The sequence below is a fragment of the Mus pahari genome, chromosome X (genome assembly GCF_900095145.1).
Source record: "Mus pahari chromosome X, PAHARI_EIJ_v1.1, whole genome shotgun sequence".
Classification (NCBI taxonomy): Eukaryota; Metazoa; Chordata; class Mammalia; order Rodentia; family Muridae; genus Mus; species Mus pahari.
Window position 1 is genome coordinate 130,156,240 of NC_034613.1, and position 17,478 is coordinate 130,173,717.

The window sequence follows — 17,478 nt, forward strand, 5'->3', positions numbered from 1 at the left end:
AGAAGAAAGATCCAGTGCTTCCAACTGGAAGCTGAAACTCCATGGTTGTACATGATATGGTAGTTAGTTAGGTGGAGCTCTGAGGTTTCAAAGCTCCTCCTCCTCCTCCTCCTCCTCCTTCTTCTTCTTCTTCTTCTTCTTCTTCTTCTTTTTTTTCTTTTTTTTTGGCCTGAAGTCCATACCGATCTTGTCAATTATGATCCATCAGAACCCCTGCTTTGAGATTGTAGAGTTGATAGAAGGCAGATGTGATGTGAAGCTTGGCTTTCCAATCTTCACAACCATCATGAAAGATTTGAGTTACTCTGATAGTGAGATGGGATTTCTGCCACCCTGTCTGCTTCTGAACAATGTGTGGGTTGTATGCCCCAGGGTATCACCGAGGCTGAGCGAGAGGCTTTTGAGCTGCTTCCAGATGATGAACGTCAGTGCATAAAGTGCAAGACCACATGTTTCCTATCTGCCCTGGCTTGCTATGACTGCCCAGATGGCCTTGTCTGCCTTTCTCACATCAATGACCTCTGCAAGTGCTCCAGTAGCCGCCAGTACCTTCGGTAAGTCTAGGGCCTATATGAAGGAAGTAGGGGAGTGCCATGTTGGGCTAATGTGTACTCTGCCCTGTCCTTTTCCAGGTATCGGTACACCTTGGATGAGCTCCCTGCCATGCTGCATAAACTGAAAGTTAGAGCTGAGTCCTTTGACACCTGGGCTAACAAAGTACGAGTGGCCCTGGAGGTGGAAGATGGGCGGAAGCGCAGTGAGTGACTGGGGGTAGGGGTGGGGCGGTTGGAGGGACTCTTCAGACAAGTTCTATTCTTGTTTCTTCTGTATCTCTGGCCCTTCTCCTCTGCCTTGAATTAATATTGCCTAATCCTTCCTACTCTCTTTCTCCAGGCCTGGAAGAACTGAGAGCACTAGAATCTGAGGCTCGTGAGCGAAGGTTTCCTAACAGTGAGCTGCTACAACGACTGAAAAACTGCCTGAGTGAAGCAGAGGCTTGTGTGTCTCGGGCGCTGGGATTGGTCAGTGGCCAGGAAGCTGGGTATGTTGATGTGAGGTGTTGTAACACAGATAGCTTGCTACTGCTGAAAAGTGTGTTACAGGGGGTGGATTCTGAATACAGTGGGGTCCTTGGACATTAGCAGGAAGTTGCCAAGTATGAGGTGATAGCCTGGGAAGTACTGCAGAGTACAAGGACAGGCAACTTTTCATGGAGAATGAGAGCCTTGGCAATAAGAAAAATTAGAAGTGTTTATTTTATAATCAGCATCTGTAGATTTGAGAGGTAGGTTGAGGGAGTTTGTGAGCAGGGAGGAGTGTGGGAGGTTTAAGGGCTAGAATAGGACACAAACAAGAAAAGTAGCATAGTTGCAGTAGACAGTGGATTGTAAAGTCTAGGGGCTTGCGGTGTACCTTCCTGTTTATCTAGTATATGAGGCTTGGGGTTCTCTCTCCAGCTCCATGCAGGTTAGTGAGGATGTAAGAATAAAGTCTGGCTTCTGTTAGCATCAGTAGCTTATAACCTCCATCACCCTCCAGCTGTTTCCCTCTCTGCTCCTATCCCTTCACCCTATGAATAGGCTTAGATTTTAAAACCCTCCCTGTAGCCTAGGCAATTGTGGGAACATTGAGACGCAAGATTGAAGTTGATGAACAGATATGGTGAGGAGTGGTTTTGGCACACATGAAAGGAGGGACCTGGGTTTGGATCTGAAATCTCATACATGAAACTCCATAGCCCCGACAGGGTGGCTGGCCTACAGATGACCCTGGCTGAGCTACGGGATTTTCTGGGCCAGATGAACAACCTGCCCTGTGCCATGCACCAGATTGGAGATGTCAAGGTGAGGAGAGGTGGGTTTAGGTAAGACAGGGTGCATGTGTGAAAAAATAGTGCGAAGTATGAGCAAGCTTTTAGGTTTGGGATTTGGGACAAGGAACAGAGACATAAGTACAAGCTGTTGAGACAATGGAAGGTTTGCCTGAGGAAGTAAAAGGTAACAAGGGTGCTTATTGAGCCTGAAACGATGAATAAAGTTTATAAAAATAGAAATAGGATGGAGAAGGCAGGGGACCCCAGAATGAGCATGAGGGTTTTGTATAGCATAATATTTCTTAGGGTGGATGATCTCTTGGTGCTTTGAGAACAGAGTCCCATGTAGAGAGAAGTAAAGTACAAATTTATGATCAATCATGAATAAAGCTGCCTAGAAATATACATTTTAATGCATTCCGTGGGGTATCGTAATGAGCAGTCAAATGTTACAGGAACTACAGTTTTAGAGTTCAGACAAAGACAGTTCAGTCCATGTCAGATTTCCATTTCTTAAAAGGTTGTGTTGGGAGGTGCTGGAACAGGATGTGTTGTGGGTCCTCTTAAGTGGCCTCATCTGAAGGGTTTGTTCTTTATTCATCCTGTATTCTGGTAGGGTATTCTGGAACAGGTGGAAGCCTACCAGACTGAGGCCCGTGAGGCCCTGGTCTCACAGCCTTCCAGTCCAGGGCTGCTGCAGTCTTTGTTGGAGAGAGGGCAACAGCTGGGTGTGGAGGTACCTGAAGCCCAGCAGCTCCAAAGGCAGGTGGAACAGGCGCGGTGGCTGGATGAGGTAAAACGCACGCTGGCTCCCTCTGCCCGAAGGGGTACCCTGGCCATCATGCGGGGACTGTTGGTTGCGGGCGCCAGTGTAGCGCCTAGCCCTGCTGTGGATAAGGCCCAGGCAGAGCTTCAGGAGCTGCTGACCATCGCTGAACGCTGGGAAGAGAAAGCCCACCTCTGCTTAGAGGCCAGGTAAGTCCAACCCTTCCCCTCCCTGCCATTCTTTACTTTCAAATTTTAGTGGAGAATCTGAAGAAAATGGCTGTGGGTGGCCTTGGGCATCACTCCCCAGTGTAGGTATATCGAGTTTCTCTGCTCTTTTGTTTCTGAACTTAGTTTTTGTTTTTTTGTTTGTTTGTTTGTTTGTTTGTTTTTTCTTTGTTTCTTTTTCTTTTTAAGTCTGGATACATAGAGGCAGAGGTAGGCTGGGGTGTGTGTGTGTAGCCCAGTACTAATAGATCAGCATGTAAACGTGCTCAGAAGCAGAGGAAACAAGCAGATGAGTGGATATTTGTAAAAAGATGCCACAGGATACACAAGTGATCAGAGTGTAAACTTCTGGCGGTCTGACAGAGTGGCAAACATAGGTGCAAGAGCTATGGTGGAGGATATGTGGGTGCATGTAATCTGAAGTAAGCAGGACCTGGCAACCATCTTTAAGCACAGAAGTGGCAGAAAGAATAACAAGAGAACAGCTGTGTATAGCTACTGATCAGGCTGTGCCAGATCTGATCCATAGAGCAAACTGGCCTGTTTCCCTACCCCTTCTTTTGTTGTTTTTAGGCAGAAGCATCCACCAGCCACACTTGAGGCCATAATCCATGAAGCAGAAAACATCCCTGTTCACTTGCCCAATATCCAGTCTCTCAAGGAGGCTCTTGCTAAGGCCCGGGCATGGATTGCTGATGTGGATGAGATCCAAGTAAGGACCACCCCCATCCACACCTAGATTTTCCATGTTGCTAGAAGAGATGATATACAGGCTTGTGCTATGTTGCATGGTTAGAGAGAGGGATGAGGTACCACATATTGTGAGGAGGCAAAATGTTTGCAGAACAATATTAAGAGAGGGTCTTCTGAGGCTGGCCTGAAGGATGTGGGGGGCTGGCTGGGATGTGGGTGGTAGAACAAGAATATAGGTGTTATTAGAGTAGAAAGGGACAGGTACCTGGCAGTAGGTAAAAAAGGAAGACCATAAAAGCAGTCCAGTATCCCTGAAGACTGATTGGCTACCTGGACTGAGCCAGTTAGTAGATGTAGGTGTCATGCGTGGTAGAGGGTACTCCTGAGGACATTGTCATTTGTTTCTGCTTTGAGATTATGAGGGTAGACCAAGATTTCTTCCCAGCTCAGACCAGACATAGAGAATTAGGAGATGTTTGCAAGTTCAACTTGTCCTTTTCTCTCACCTGTGCTCAGAATGGTGACCACTACCCTTGCCTGGATGACTTGGAGGGCCTCGTAGCTGTGGGTCGGGACCTCCCTGTGGGGCTGGAGGAACTGAGACAGCTAGAGCTACAGGTACTGACAGCACACTCCTGGAGAGAAAAGGCCTCCAAGACCTTCCTCAAGAAGAACTCCTGCTATACATTATTGGAGGTAAGACCTAGCACTTTTACCTATAGCCTCTTATAAAACTGACTTGTTTTAAGGTAGTTTATATGAGAATATGAGTTTTTGAGGGGGCATGGGTGAGGGGAGGAAAGAATACGGGGAGGTAGGGAAGCCTGGTCATTTGCCTCTGTCTGCCTGCCTCAGGTGCTCTGCCCGTGTGCAGACGCCGGCTCAGACAGCACCAAACGCAGCCGGTGGATGGAGAAGGAGCTGGGGTTGTACAAATCTGACACAGAGCTGTTGGGGCTGTCTGCGCAGGACCTCAGGGACCCAGGCTCTGTGGTAAGAAGCTTAGATACAGATGGGTAAAGAGCCTGGTGATGATTGTCTGAACCCTGACCATGGGCAGACTACTTGCTTCCTGAGCTCAGTTTTCCTGGTTTGGGAGTGGGGTATTTATTGCATTCAGAGAATGAAAAAGTCAGATTGTTTACCTACTCTTCCCCCTTTCCTGGGCACGGCAGATCGTGGCCTTCAAAGAGGGGGAGCAGAAGGAGAAGGAAGGGATACTGCAGCTTCGTCGTACCAACTCAGCCAAGCCAAGTCCACTGGCACCATTGACAACAGCCTCCTCTACAGCTTCTATCTGCGTGTGTGGGCAAGTGCCAGCTGGGGTGGGAGCTCTGCAGTGTGACCTGTGTCAGGACTGGTTCCATGGGCGCTGTGTGACAGTACCCCGCCTCCTCAGCTCCCAGAGGTCCAGTCTTCCCTCATCCCCACTGCTGGCCTGGTGGGAATGGGACACCAAATTCTTGTGCCCTCTGTGTATGCGCTCACGGCGCCCACGCTTGGAAACCATCCTGGCACTGCTGGTAGCCCTACAGAGACTGCCTGTACGGCTGCCTGAGGGTGAGGCTCTACAGTGCCTCACAGAGAGAGCCATCAGCTGGCAAGGCCGTGCCAGACAGGTTTTGGCCTCTGAGGAAGTGACTGCTCTGTTGGGACGGCTGGCTGAACTCCGCCAACGGCTACAGACTGAATCCAAGCCTGAGGAATCCCTGGCTTACTCTTCAGATGGTGGAGAGGGCACTGGCAATATGCCTAAGGTGAGCTGCTTAGCCTAGCTCTTAACTTCAAATTCCTGTCCCCCTAGCCTATACATAGGCTCTAGGTCTGCCCCTGTTTCTCCTGTTTTAAATATCCTTTGGCCCAGCCTTTTTGTTCCATCCTATTATCTGTCCAAATTCCTAAACCCTACTCTCAGCTGACACCCCATGTTTGCCTTCCTCCAAGAGATAGTCTTCCAGGTTTGGCATGGGTGAAGGAAGAATAGGGCCTGGCTCTTCAGTTCAGTTACCCCTTGCCTTTTCCTGATCTTGATATTTGATAGGTCCAGGGGCTGTTGGAGAATGGGGACAGTGTGACCAGTCCTGAAAAGGTAGCCACAGAGGAGGGCTCAGGTAAGAGAGGTAGGTCTAGCTGTAGTGTGAGTGGGATGTTGAATGGATATTATCAGTGTGGCCCCTGATGTCCTCAGCTCTGTTATAGCGGTGTAGGATAAGACCAAGGGAAGCCTCTAATCCAGCCTGTCCCTGCATCTTCCAGATCTGGAGCTGCTATCCTCAATATTACCACAGTTGTCTGGCCCTGTGTTGGAACTGCCTGAGGCAACTCGAGCCCCACTGGAGGAACTTATGATGGAAGGGGATCTGCTTGAGGTGACCCTAGATGAGAATCATAGCATCTGGCAGCTGCTACAGGCTGGGCAGCCTCCAGACTTGAAGAGGGTCCAGACACTTCTGGAGGTAAGGAGAGGAGCCATTATTGACATGGCCTGGTCAGGCCAAGTAGGCAGAGAGCCCTGACTACTTACTTGTGTGTAATTGTCTTTTGGGAGAGGGAGAGTGGGATAGGATTTTGCTATATATAGAGTCCAGGCTGGCCTTAGAATTCATGGCAATCTTTTTTTTTGTTTGTTTGTTTGTTTGTTTTGTTTTTGGTTTTTTGATTTTTTTCGAGACGGGGTTTCTCTGTATAGCCCTGGCTGTCCTGGAACTCACTCTGTAGACCAGGCTGACCTCGAACTCAGAAATCCGCCTGCCTCTGCCTCCCAAGAGCTGGGATTAAAGGCATGTGCCACCACTGCCTGGTTCATGGCAATCTTCCTGCTTTAGCCTTGCAAGTGCTGGGATTACAGTCATGCACCAGCCGACCCGACTTACAACTTGATCTCTTTTGCCTTCTGTGTTCACAGCTGGAGAAGGCAGAGCGTCATGGAAGTCGGACACGAGGCCGAGCCCTAGAGAGGAGACGGCGGAGGAAGGTGGATCGGGGTGGGGAGCCGGATGACCCGGCACGAGAAGAGCTAGAGCCAAAGAGGGTACGGAGCTCAGGACCAGAAGCCGAGGAAGTCCAGGAGGAAGAGGAGCTGGAGGAGGAGACTGGGGGTGAGGTCCCTCCTGTACCCTTCCCCAACAGTGGCAGCCCCAGCACCCAGGAGGACCAGGATGGCTTAGAACCAGTGTTAGAGGCTGGTTCCGACACCTCAGCCCCTTTCTCTCCTCTGACTTCCCGGCTGTTGATGTCCTGCCCACAGCAGCCATCTCTGCAACAATTGTGACAGTGGCTGAGCCTAGCACAGACCCCAACAATGATCCTTCCTTGGCCTCAAGGATCCTTTCTGACCATCAAGCCTGCTTCTTGGAGGTGGGCGGGTAGGTGGAGAGACTTCCCCCTCACCACCATCCCCAAGATCGTGACTTTTATATTCTGACTCCAAGGTATTGTTCAGACCTCAGCTCCTGGGGGCCGGCCCCTGGAGTCCTGCGTCCCTGGTAACCTCTAACCAGCATTCCCAGACACCAGAGGCAGATAGACAGGTGGGCAGGGGATCTACTGGGGCTGGGCCAGCACCATTCCAGAGACAAATCCAGGGCACATGCAAACTGGGGGACCTCTCCCTTATCCCCAGTTCTGACCCTGGGTCAGGCCATGCTACACTAACCTTCCCTCCCTACTTCACACTTTTGCCTCCCCACTCCATTTTACTTCTTTCCTCTCCCCGTCATCTTTTCCCTTCCCCTTACTGTTCCACCCAGGAGGAGGAAACTTCACATAGCTGTCCTCACCTTTTTATTTTAAATGAATTTTGTTGGGGTTGAGCAGGGCTGCCTATGGTCTGAAGGCTTTTGGTGCTTGTCCACACACCCACCTCAACCCTTCCTGCCCATCCTCCCCTATCTCCTTTCCTCCTCCTGGGTTCATGCTGTAATAAAGAAGATTGTTGGTGTGTAATTAATTTGTTCAAAAGGAGAAAAAAAAGCAAAACAAGAAACTTTGTTTCAACTAAAGCCTATTTTAATTTTATTTTATTATTTTCCTCATTAGAAATAAAACCCTTAGGAATTTTTTTTTTTCTTGGAAACATGTTTCTGAAGTGCATTTCTCTTCAAAAAGAGAGCAGAACCTTCCTCGCCTATTAATGGAGCAGCTGCAGTGCCAGTTAGTGGTAGTGCCAGGGCCAGGGAAGCAGGGCTCTGAATTTGAATCTTACCAACTTCTCTCTAACCTTGGAAAAGATATCCTTCCTGTTCTTCTCCCAAGCCATTTCAGACTGGTGGGCACTGGCCCCCTTTGATAATTTGCACAACAGCTTCCCCTAGCTTTGTGCTCTTGATTTTCTATTCTCTGGGGGACTTTTTCTTCATGGCTTTATTGAGGTAGAGTTTCCATGCTATAAAGTTCAGCTGTTTTAAATATGTAATTTGGTGAGTCAAACCATCCTTGATGTTTCTCCATTAGTTCTTTCTGCCCCTAATGAATGTGTGGTTAATTTGTAATTTCTGTGTCACTGTTAAACTGCTCTATTGAGATGAAATTTGCATAGCATACAGTTCATCCACTTAAAAGTATACAATTCAGTGACTTTTAGTATATTTCAGTCATTGAATGAATCGTCACTGCAAAAAATTTTAGAATGTTTTTACAGCCCTCAGAAGAAACCCCACATTGCCTAGGTATTCCTTCCTTACTCCCATTTGTCTCTTCTGGACATTTTATATAAATGAAATTATACAATATGTGATCCTTTTGTGTCTGGCTTCTTTGACTTGGCATAGTAGCTTCAAGCCTATTAATAGTCCTACAGTAGTTGTATTTTCACCCTTCTGAGCCTGAAAGAAGGGACTATGCTTGATCAGGGACTGACCTCTGAAATACATTATACATGTTTTTGTGGGTATCTATATGCATTTTTCCCAGATTAAGACCCACCAGATTGCATCATATTCATGAAGGAACCATAACCCTCTAAAGACTAAGAACATTCTTATGGTTCTGAGAGTTCTCTGTCCAGAGTTTACCTAGGAGATATAGGAGGAAGCAAAAGCTTGGAAGCCCTGTTTCACTAGCTAACTTCCAGGCATCTCTGACTTCTCGAAGGTTTTTCCTCTTCTCAAGGTTGTATGAGGTGTTACAGGCTAAAGTCAAGTCTTGATCCCTAGCTCAGGAACTCAGCACACCAGCACTCTTACTTTGCCCTTCCTCATTTATATGTTCAGAAGGATTATTTTGCTCCATTTCTCCCCTTTCCCAAGATTGCCAGTTGCTAGAAATCTAGTGATATATCTCACTCACCCTCTTTGGGTGGCTTTCAGGGGTGGGAGCATGGCTTAGACCTACCTGTCTTCTGAGTCTTTTAGTCTATGTTGAAAGGTGAACACCAGTAAACAGTGAATACCCCTGCCCTGGGTCCATTTTGATACTAAGTTCCAACCAAGGATCTTGCCTTTGCCCAGCCATTGGTTTCCAGTGAGCGTTGGAGGTAGCAGAAGAGACACCCAAAAGAGTGCTAGGAAGCTAGGCACAGGAAGCGGCCAAAGGAAAGGTAAAGATGGTGCCTACAATGTGCAACATCTCCTAGGCTAGTGAACATCTCAGGCCAAGGTAGGGGTTCTTTGTGGTATGGGCCTGTCCCTTACCAATTTTCAGGCAGCCTTTCTCAGCTTAGCATTTCCCTGACATATCCCTTATACACTTTCTGCTCCTTTCACAGTGTACATGTAGACATTATTGATTCAAAACTGTCTTAATTAGGTTTCTGTTGCTGTGATAAAACACCACGACCAAAAACAACTTGGGGAAGAAAGGGTTTATTTCATCTTACAGCTTGTAGTCCATCCAGGGAAGGAGGCAGGAGCCTAGAGGCAGGAGCTGATGCAGAGGCCATGGAGGAGTGCTGCTTACTGGCTTGCTCATCATGACTTGCTCAGCCTACATATTGCACCCAGGACCACCAGCCCAGGGATGGCACAGCCCACAGTGAACTTGGTCCTGCAAAATCAGATGTCAATAAAGAAAATGCACCCTGGGCTTGTCCAAAGGCCAATCTGAAGGGGGCATTTTCTCAATTGGGTTTTCCCTCCTCCTCCAGGAGAGCACCGAGTGAGTGGGCAAGTTTTACCTCAGAGTCATTTAGTTTACAGATACCATCTTGCTGCTACATCCTACCAGACAGTTCATTCCTGTCAGGATAGCACCTGAGTATGCAGGGGTGGAAAGAGATACTGCTTCTATTAAAGACAAATCTCTCCCTCCTCCCCTGTTCCCCATTCTCCTCTCTTACTGAGACAGAGTCGGTATCCCTAGCTGTCCTGGAACTCACTATGTAGACCAGGCTGGCCTCAAACTCCCAGGAGACCTGCCTCTGCCTCCTGAGTGCTTGGATTAAAGATGTGCCACCACATCCAGCATCTAAATTCCTCCTCTCTTGGCCCAACTGTGCATTTCTTCCTGTCTAGCTTTTCAGTGTCTCCACTGTGCCTTAAATCATGTCCAAAACACTAGGTTTAATGAGTTTTTCCCCTACCTACCTGAAAGTACCTATTCTGAGAGTTCCTGGAGGAGAAAGACAAGAACCAGGTCTGAGTCCTCTGCTACTTCAAGGCTGGGGGTTGGGAGGGTGGGAATCTTGTATGGTCAGTTCAGAAAGAGGCAGATCAAGCAGCATTTTCGACCCTACACTGCATGTGAGTACTGTTCCTTATGCACTACTGTATGAAGTCTGCTGATCCAGGATGACATTCTGGAAGTCATTTGGATCTGGACCAAGATCACCAGAGCCCTGAAAGAGAAGCATTAACCATGTGTCCTAGAAGACCTGAAATTAGGAAGTGCTTAAATCCTGGGTGCCACACTCCATGTAAGATACTTGGCAAGTTCTGAGTAAGCATATAAGGAATAGACCCCTAGGGTAATACACTGGGCCCAGCCAAACCTTGACAGGGTTGTGATAACCATCTTTGATGCAAAAATACTCAAAGCCCTATTTATGTCAGAGGGGGGTCTAAGTAATAATTGGTGTACCACCAGGCTATTGGTCATAATGGAACTTTACTATTAGTAAACTGGGACATCAGCAATGCCGGCTAAGTAGATAGAAGCTCGTATTGCTATTGTTCTGTGGCATCATTCCCATGCCTGTCTGTGTTCAGTATGTATTACTGTAAGACAGTAACATGGCTGGCACATACCTGTAAAACCAAACCTATGGAAGTAAGAGCAGGTAAGATTGCGAATTTGAAACTAGCCTGAGTTGTAGAGTGGGACCCTGTCTCAAACAAAAGTCAAAACTGCCATAAAGGAACATTTAGCTGACTTCAAGGTCATTCACAGGCATCAATCAAGATGTCAGCCAGCACAGCTGTCATCTTCTGGCATATTGGGTTAGGATGTACTTAGTTCTGTAGTTGGCTGTTTGCAGGACTCGGTTTCTTGAATGTGGGTGGATCTTTTCACGGGGCAGCTCACAATATGGCTGATTGCTTCATGAGATCAAGACGGGCAAGAAACAGAAATGACTATCTCAGAAATGACATTCCATTGTTTTTGCAATTGACAATATTAGAAGCCATTAAGAGGGAAAAAGGGGGAAAGGTCTAGACCATATTCAGAAGGAAGGAATTAAGAGAATAGGGTTCATTGGGGGGTCATCTTGGAGATGAACTACTATGGTTTACTCCCTGATAATCATTCATGTCCCTTCCATGTACAAAATATATCTACTCCTTAAGTTCTCTTGAGTCACATCACATTACTGCATAACCTCAAAGGTGCTAAATATGAATGAATTGCCTTGGGCATAATCCCTACATATGGCTCAAGTACTGTTTTTCTCTATGGATGGAACTGTGAAATTTAAAAATACGCATTATCCATTCCTACCACTTCCTAATATACAATGATGGGAAGGCATATACAGACATTCCAGTTCAAAAAGGGCAAAGGATATGTGTGTGCCTGTAGCAGTTGGAAACAGGAGCTGTTTCCAAACTGGTCCGTTACAAGTAAAATTCAGCTGGGCAAATTAAGTTCCTTGAATTGATTCCAAAACTGAGGATGGTTTTTCATACCCCTGTCTCTGCTTTCTGGGCTCTTGCTGTCACCTGTGCTTTTTCATGAGAGGTAGCACATGCTTGCAACCAAGATTTTTTTTCTGTTTCCTGCCAGAATTTTGGAGGGCCCGGACTGACTTTTTGCAGTGCATGTGTAATCAATTACCATCAAGGCAAAGGACTTCTTTTTGGCATGTTGAGCATTCAGCAGTAAACTACAATGAGATTGGCCTTCAAGGCAACCCTGACTTAGAGTCCATGCCTGCGATCATGGCCACTTTGTTCAGAAGCCTATTGGCAAAGATAAAGGTGACAGGATAGAGATTGGCCACACCCATAGAATGGAATATCTCTTTTGAGATTTTCTATACTGGTGCTTGTTTACATGGGTCATGAAAATTCTCACTGTGCTCATTCCAAAATGGACAGCTATTTGCTTAGGCCTTTTTCCTCAGATGTCTTTTAAACATTTCCGTCTTGTTATTTCCAAATCCTTGACTGTATGCAGACATGAACTAGCAAGCTGTCTATGCTTTTTAATATTTCTGTAATAGTAATCAATCCAAAGTGGAGCTGTAACTCTGAAACTAGCCACTTGTAGCAGAGGCCAGCATGTCCTGCAGAACATCTATAAGCCAAGCGTGAATATTGTATCCCTTAGTTGTCTGGTCTCAAGGAACCTCCCCATGGGGTCTCAGATGAGGAAAAAAGGATGACAATGTAGCAAGTGTGAGTTTCCAGACCTGCACATAATTTAGCGGACCTGATGGAACAGTTGCAAATTACTGTTTGATGTCATGTGCTCAGATGTTCATTTGAGAAGATGAAAAAGTCCACTTTTCGATTTTCATTTTTCTTTGCTTCTGAGATTTTGCTACTTGCAGTTTTGCCCTCCATTTTTGTTTGGTTTGTCTTATGTTGTATCTTGGGCCAGTGAGATGGCCCAGTGGGTAAAAGCACTTGCTACACAAGCCTGGTGGCCTGAATTCAATCCCAGGGATCCACGTGGTAAGAGAATCAGCTCATGCAAGTTGTCCTGATCTCCATTTGTGTGCGTGCACACATAAATAGATGTAATAAAAGTAATTTTTAAAATGTTGTATCTCTTTATTATTTTCTGTTGATTCCCAGAGGAGAAATGAGTCTTCCTCCCCTACCAGGGCCCTTCTCTTCTTTATGTCATGTATATTGTATATATTTACATGATGTATCCAGAAACTGGAAAAATCTCCTGGACCAATAAAATGACTCAGGACAAAAACTTCATGTATACTCTAATTCCACTCTAACTGGTGGACCATAAAGATAGTCTGGGCCAGCAGAGATTAACAGTTAATCAGAATCAATACTTGTGTATTTCAAGAGATGTGGGTCTTTTTTTATGTCACCAAAACAGAGGCAAAGGAAGGAAGGGAAATTTTGACCACACTTTTTAAAAATAAGTGTAAAGGTTTGCTTTAAAGGGGCCCTTTTCCTTTAAAGGGTTTCTGTGAACTAAAAGAAAGGCTGGGACTCTGAATTTTGGTACCTAGACAAGCCTTCCTTAGCAGTCCTAAACTTTGTTACATAACCAGTAGGCCTTTTGTTTGTTTTGAGACTGGGTTTCTCTGTGTAGACCTAGCTGTCTGGGAACTCACTCTGTAGACCTCTAACTCAGAGATCTAGCTGCCATCAGTTTTGGTACTAGGAAAACTATACTAAAATAATTTCAGATTTACATAGGTTAATAAAAAATTTTCTGGTTACCAAACTCAATCTATATTCTCCACTGAAATCTTCAAAGCATGACTTCACTGTAGTCTTTGTCATCTACACTCTAGTCAATCAAAGGTGGAAATGACCAAGTCAGAGGTTCTTGGGATACTGAAAAGAGGGGAGTTGGACACCAGGCATACTCAATTGCAAAGAATACTGTAAAATGCCTGAATTTATCCTCAGGAAGGAGAGGAAAAAGGCTACCAGGCTAGTCTCAACTATACTTTGTAATGTGCTTTTTGAGAGTTCTTATGAAAGGGGTGTTAATATATAGAGAATTGAGTGGTTTACTATGGCTAATCAACTCTAAGATTCTGTTGCCTTAAATATTTTTATTTTTTTGTCTACATTGCCCCACAGAAGTTCTGGCAACATAACTTCACTTTGCAAACTTATTGTTGCAGACAGTTGGACAGTGGATACTGTCATGTGGGTGCTGGGAACTGAATCCAGGGCCTCTGCAAGAGCAGTAAGTGCTCATGGCCACTGAACTCTCTCTGACCCTCTTTTAAAACAACTGATTGACTATAATTAGTGCTGCCTGGATGTGCATGAGTATGGGGCCAACTACTGGGGCCTGGGCAACCTACAAATGGCCATACCCCTAAAGGAAAAATAACTCTTTGGGCCCTTGTAGGGCCCTTCTCTTCTTTTATGCCATGTATATTGTATATATTTAAATAATGTATCCAGCAACTGGAAAAATCTCCTGGACCAATAAAATGACTCATGTAACAAACTATTGTTGAACCCAAGTTTTGGATAGCCAATAAAACAACTTTTAGAAACAGCATGGGGTGTGGTGGCACACACCTTTCTGGAAGTAGAGGCAGTTGAATCTTGGAGTTCAAGGCCAGCCTTATCTACGTAGTGAGTTCCAGGAAAGCAAGCTACATAGTGAGACCCTGTCTCAAAAAAAAAAAAAAAAAGCTGCTTCAACTAATGAAGTATATTTAGTATTATGTGTACTGTATGATTGGTAATGTCTATCCATATTGAAATGGTATCAAAAACAAAGGTTTCACAATGAAAGATGATTACAGAACATTTTTAATGAATGTAAACAAAATCTTCAGCCAAATCCAGCTGCAAATTTAAAGTTTTATACACCCATGACAGGTAGGAGTCACTCTAGGAATGCAATGGTGATTTGGAAATGACATTAATAGAACAAAAGGAAAAAACATGAGCATCTCAGTTCATACAGAAAGTATTTTTCAGATGTAATGCTGATACCAAAAAGTTGCAGAATACAAGAGCAATACCTATAAATCAGTTTTTACACATTAATGATTCAAAATGAAATTTTAAAGCAATTCCATTTACTTTAAAAATGAAATACTTAGGAGTAAACTTTTTTTTTTTTAAAAAAAGCACAATGTTTACTAATGGCACAAAGTGGGAGGTCTGGGGGTGGCAGTGCTCACCACCCTGAACCCAGACTATCCTCTGGCCACCCGACCCTCATACCACCAAGGAAGAGCTGTGGATGCCCCACTTATTTCTCTTCTGCCTCCCGCCTGTTCTTCCCCATTAGGAATCAGTACTGCCGCCAGAGGAGAGGACCCAAAGTGGAGGGGGTGGGCTTCTCCAGTCCCATCGGCTGCCAGGCAGGCACTAAGTCCAAACGGGGTAGGGGGAGCAACCAAAGGGAAGGAAAGAGACAGGGTAGGAGGCTGAAGGATGGGATGGCTCTGCCCAGTCCTCCGAGCCCCGAAGCAGCCCCTGCTCCTAGGCTCAGAGGCAGTCAGCTCACAGAATATCACCTTATCTGTGGGCTGCTGGCCTTGGAGGCCTCAGGAGACACGGTAGAAAAGAGGGGATCAGAGGCCAGGGGGAACAGAGAATCATCTAGGAGCATTAAGTCCAGATCCTTCTTGGACAGGTTGGGGAATGGGGAGCCATGCTCTCTCCCCAGGGGATCAGGGTAGCCTGCGGGCCCCTCATCGCCGCCACCCCCAAAGCTCAGGCAATGCCTGAAGTCCAGGTGATGGAACAGAGAGACTGTGACTGGGCGGCTGAGGGCAGCGGAGGCTGGGGAGGGAGAGCCCGCATCAGCTCGGGGTCAGGGACCTCAGGCCCCAGCATCAGGGCCTCCCCTGAGCTATCTTCACTGGGCAGCTTTTGTTTCACCACCTGTTGGGCCAACTCTGCCATATTCACATCCAACCAACGGTGAGGTGGTGGGAAGGCCAGGCACGCGTGCCTGCATCTCTAGCTCCTGGATGCAGAACCAGAGCTGCTTGTTGGTCATCTCCAGGCGTTGAGAGTGGTTCTCCAGCTCCCGGGACTTCTGCAGGTCCTTCTGCATCCTCCGGATGTAATCCAGAGGCCTTGAGGATGGTGCCCTTGTTCCAGCGCACGTCCAGGTCATTGACCTTGGGGATCAGCATTCCCAGTTCCTTGATTCAGTCATTGATGTTGAACCTGAGTCTTCTCAATTAGGTTGTGATTGTCTTTCTTCTGCTGCTCCTTGGCCAGGGCCTGGCTCTCAGCATCTGTTAGCTCTCGCTTCTGCGTCAGGTCCTCAGGGCAGGAACTGCTGGTGACACACACTAGGGAAGCTCTGACCTGGGGGTCACCGCTGTACACATTCAGGTGGCTCTGAGCACCTTCTCCAGGATGCAATGTGCAAGGCTTTGCAAAGGAAAGTACAGCTCCTCACAGCCCTGCCCTCAGTAGCCCCCGGCCAGAGCGAGGACAGGAAGAACCCCAGGAGTAAACTTAATTATGGAGGAGTTCACATGAGATGGCTCTTCTAGTGGATTCACCCACATGGTGGCTTACAGCTGCAACTCCAGTTCTAGGGGATCTCGCCTCCAAGGGCAGCAGGCATGCTTATGGTGTACAGACATACATGCAAGCAAAACACTCACAAAATACTAAAACTCTTTATAGGCATTATTTAAAAGTTGTTGAAATAAAAGGCCTAAAGAAATAGATATTCATATTCATGGATTGGAAGACAATGTTGTTTATATGTAATACTAGTCAAAGTGAGTCAAATTCAGTGCACTCCTTTTGAAACTTCAAACAGCTTTTAAATTTTTTAAAATTTACATTCCAAAGGTTGCCCTCCCTTCCCTGACCGCCCTCTAAGAACTCTCCAAGTCATCACCCCTCTCCTTTGCCTCTGAGAGGCTGCTCTTCCCCCAGCGATCCCCACCCTCCCCAAATTGTTCCTGTCTAAAAGAATTACAGGGAAAATGAAGCAGACATAGAAGGTAAGACCACCCAGTGACCAGTCCAACTTGGGATCCATCCCATGGGTGGATGCCAATCCCTGACACTATTACTGATGCTATGCTGTGCTTGTAGACAGGAGCTTAGCGTGGCTGCCCTCTGAGAGGCTCTACCAGCAGCTGACTGAGACAAATGCAGATACTTACAGCCAACCATTGGACTGAGGTCAGGGACCCCTATGGAAGAGTTAGGGGAAGGATTGAAGGGGCTGAAGGGGATGGCAACCCCAACAGTATCAACTAACCCAGACCCCTAGGAGCTCTCAAACAACTCTTTAAAAAATGAAATAGAAAAGCTAGTCCTAAAATTCACATGGACTTACAAACGACCAACACAATAAATAGCCTAAGTAATCTTGAAAAAAAGAGTAAATGATGTTGGAGATTGAATTCATCTAAATTCTCCCAGCCAACCAGTTGGTTTTTGACAAGGGTAACACGATACAATAAGGAGAGAACATTCTTCTTCACATATGATGCTGTGACAACTAAATTTCCACATACAAAGAACGAAATTAGATCCTCTGTTTTTCATCATATACCATTTACTCAAAATGGATCGATTATATAAATTTAAGAGATAAAGCCAAAAATCTCTTTCGGAGGAAATGTAGTTGGTCATGACCTTAAATTCAGCAATGGATTTTTTGTTTGATTTTGTTTTAAGCCAGGGTCTCACTATGTGGCCCTGACTAGCCTGGTACTTACTATGTAGACCAGACTGGCCTCAAACTCACAGAGATCTGCCTAGGTGTGTCTGCCTCCCAAGTGTTGGAATTAAGGTGTGTGCCACCATGCCCAGCTAGCAATGGATTCTAAAATATAGCACCAGAAGCATGAGCTTTATTAGCATTTGGTTCTGTATCAAAGGACATTGTAAAATAAGTAAAAAGACAGCCTATAGCACATGTGTGTGTGTGTGTGTGTGTGTGTGCGCGTG

At 46.1% G+C, this 17,478-nt stretch overlaps 1 protein-coding gene and 1 pseudogene across 7 annotated transcripts in view; one reads left to right on the forward strand and one right to left on the reverse strand.

The window, feature by feature from the left end:
• The window catches only part of Kdm5c (lysine demethylase 5C), a 45,598-nt gene extending 32,796 nt beyond the window's left edge, over positions 1–12,802 (forward strand). For 2 of the 7 annotated variants that reach the window (XM_021187754.2, XM_029534507.1), the window contains 12 exons: positions 373–554; positions 633–757; positions 895–1,042; positions 1,739–1,844; positions 2,430–2,788; positions 3,380–3,518; positions 4,016–4,195; positions 4,355–4,492; positions 4,675–5,256; positions 5,541–5,619; positions 5,756–5,955; positions 6,405–7,003. In XM_021187754.2, the coding sequence (XP_021043413.1) occupies positions 373–554; positions 633–757; positions 895–1,042; positions 1,739–1,844; positions 2,430–2,788; positions 3,380–3,518; positions 4,016–4,195; positions 4,355–4,492; positions 4,675–5,256; positions 5,541–5,619; positions 5,756–5,955; positions 6,405–6,770 (2,604 nt within the window). In that variant the 3' untranslated portion in view covers positions 6,771–7,003. Of the gene's footprint in view, positions 1–372; positions 555–632; positions 758–894; positions 1,043–1,738; positions 1,845–2,429; positions 2,789–3,379; positions 3,519–4,015; positions 4,196–4,354; positions 4,493–4,674; positions 5,257–5,540; positions 5,620–5,755; positions 5,956–6,404 lie in introns of all 7 variants that reach the window. The other 5 variants (XM_029534506.1, XM_021187758.2, XM_021187756.2 and 2 more) reach the window with 4 other exon arrangements.
• Positions 12,803–15,058: 2,256 nt separating this feature from the next.
• Positions 15,059–17,478, reverse strand: part of LOC110314520 — a 7,089-nt pseudogene continuing 4,669 nt past the window's right edge.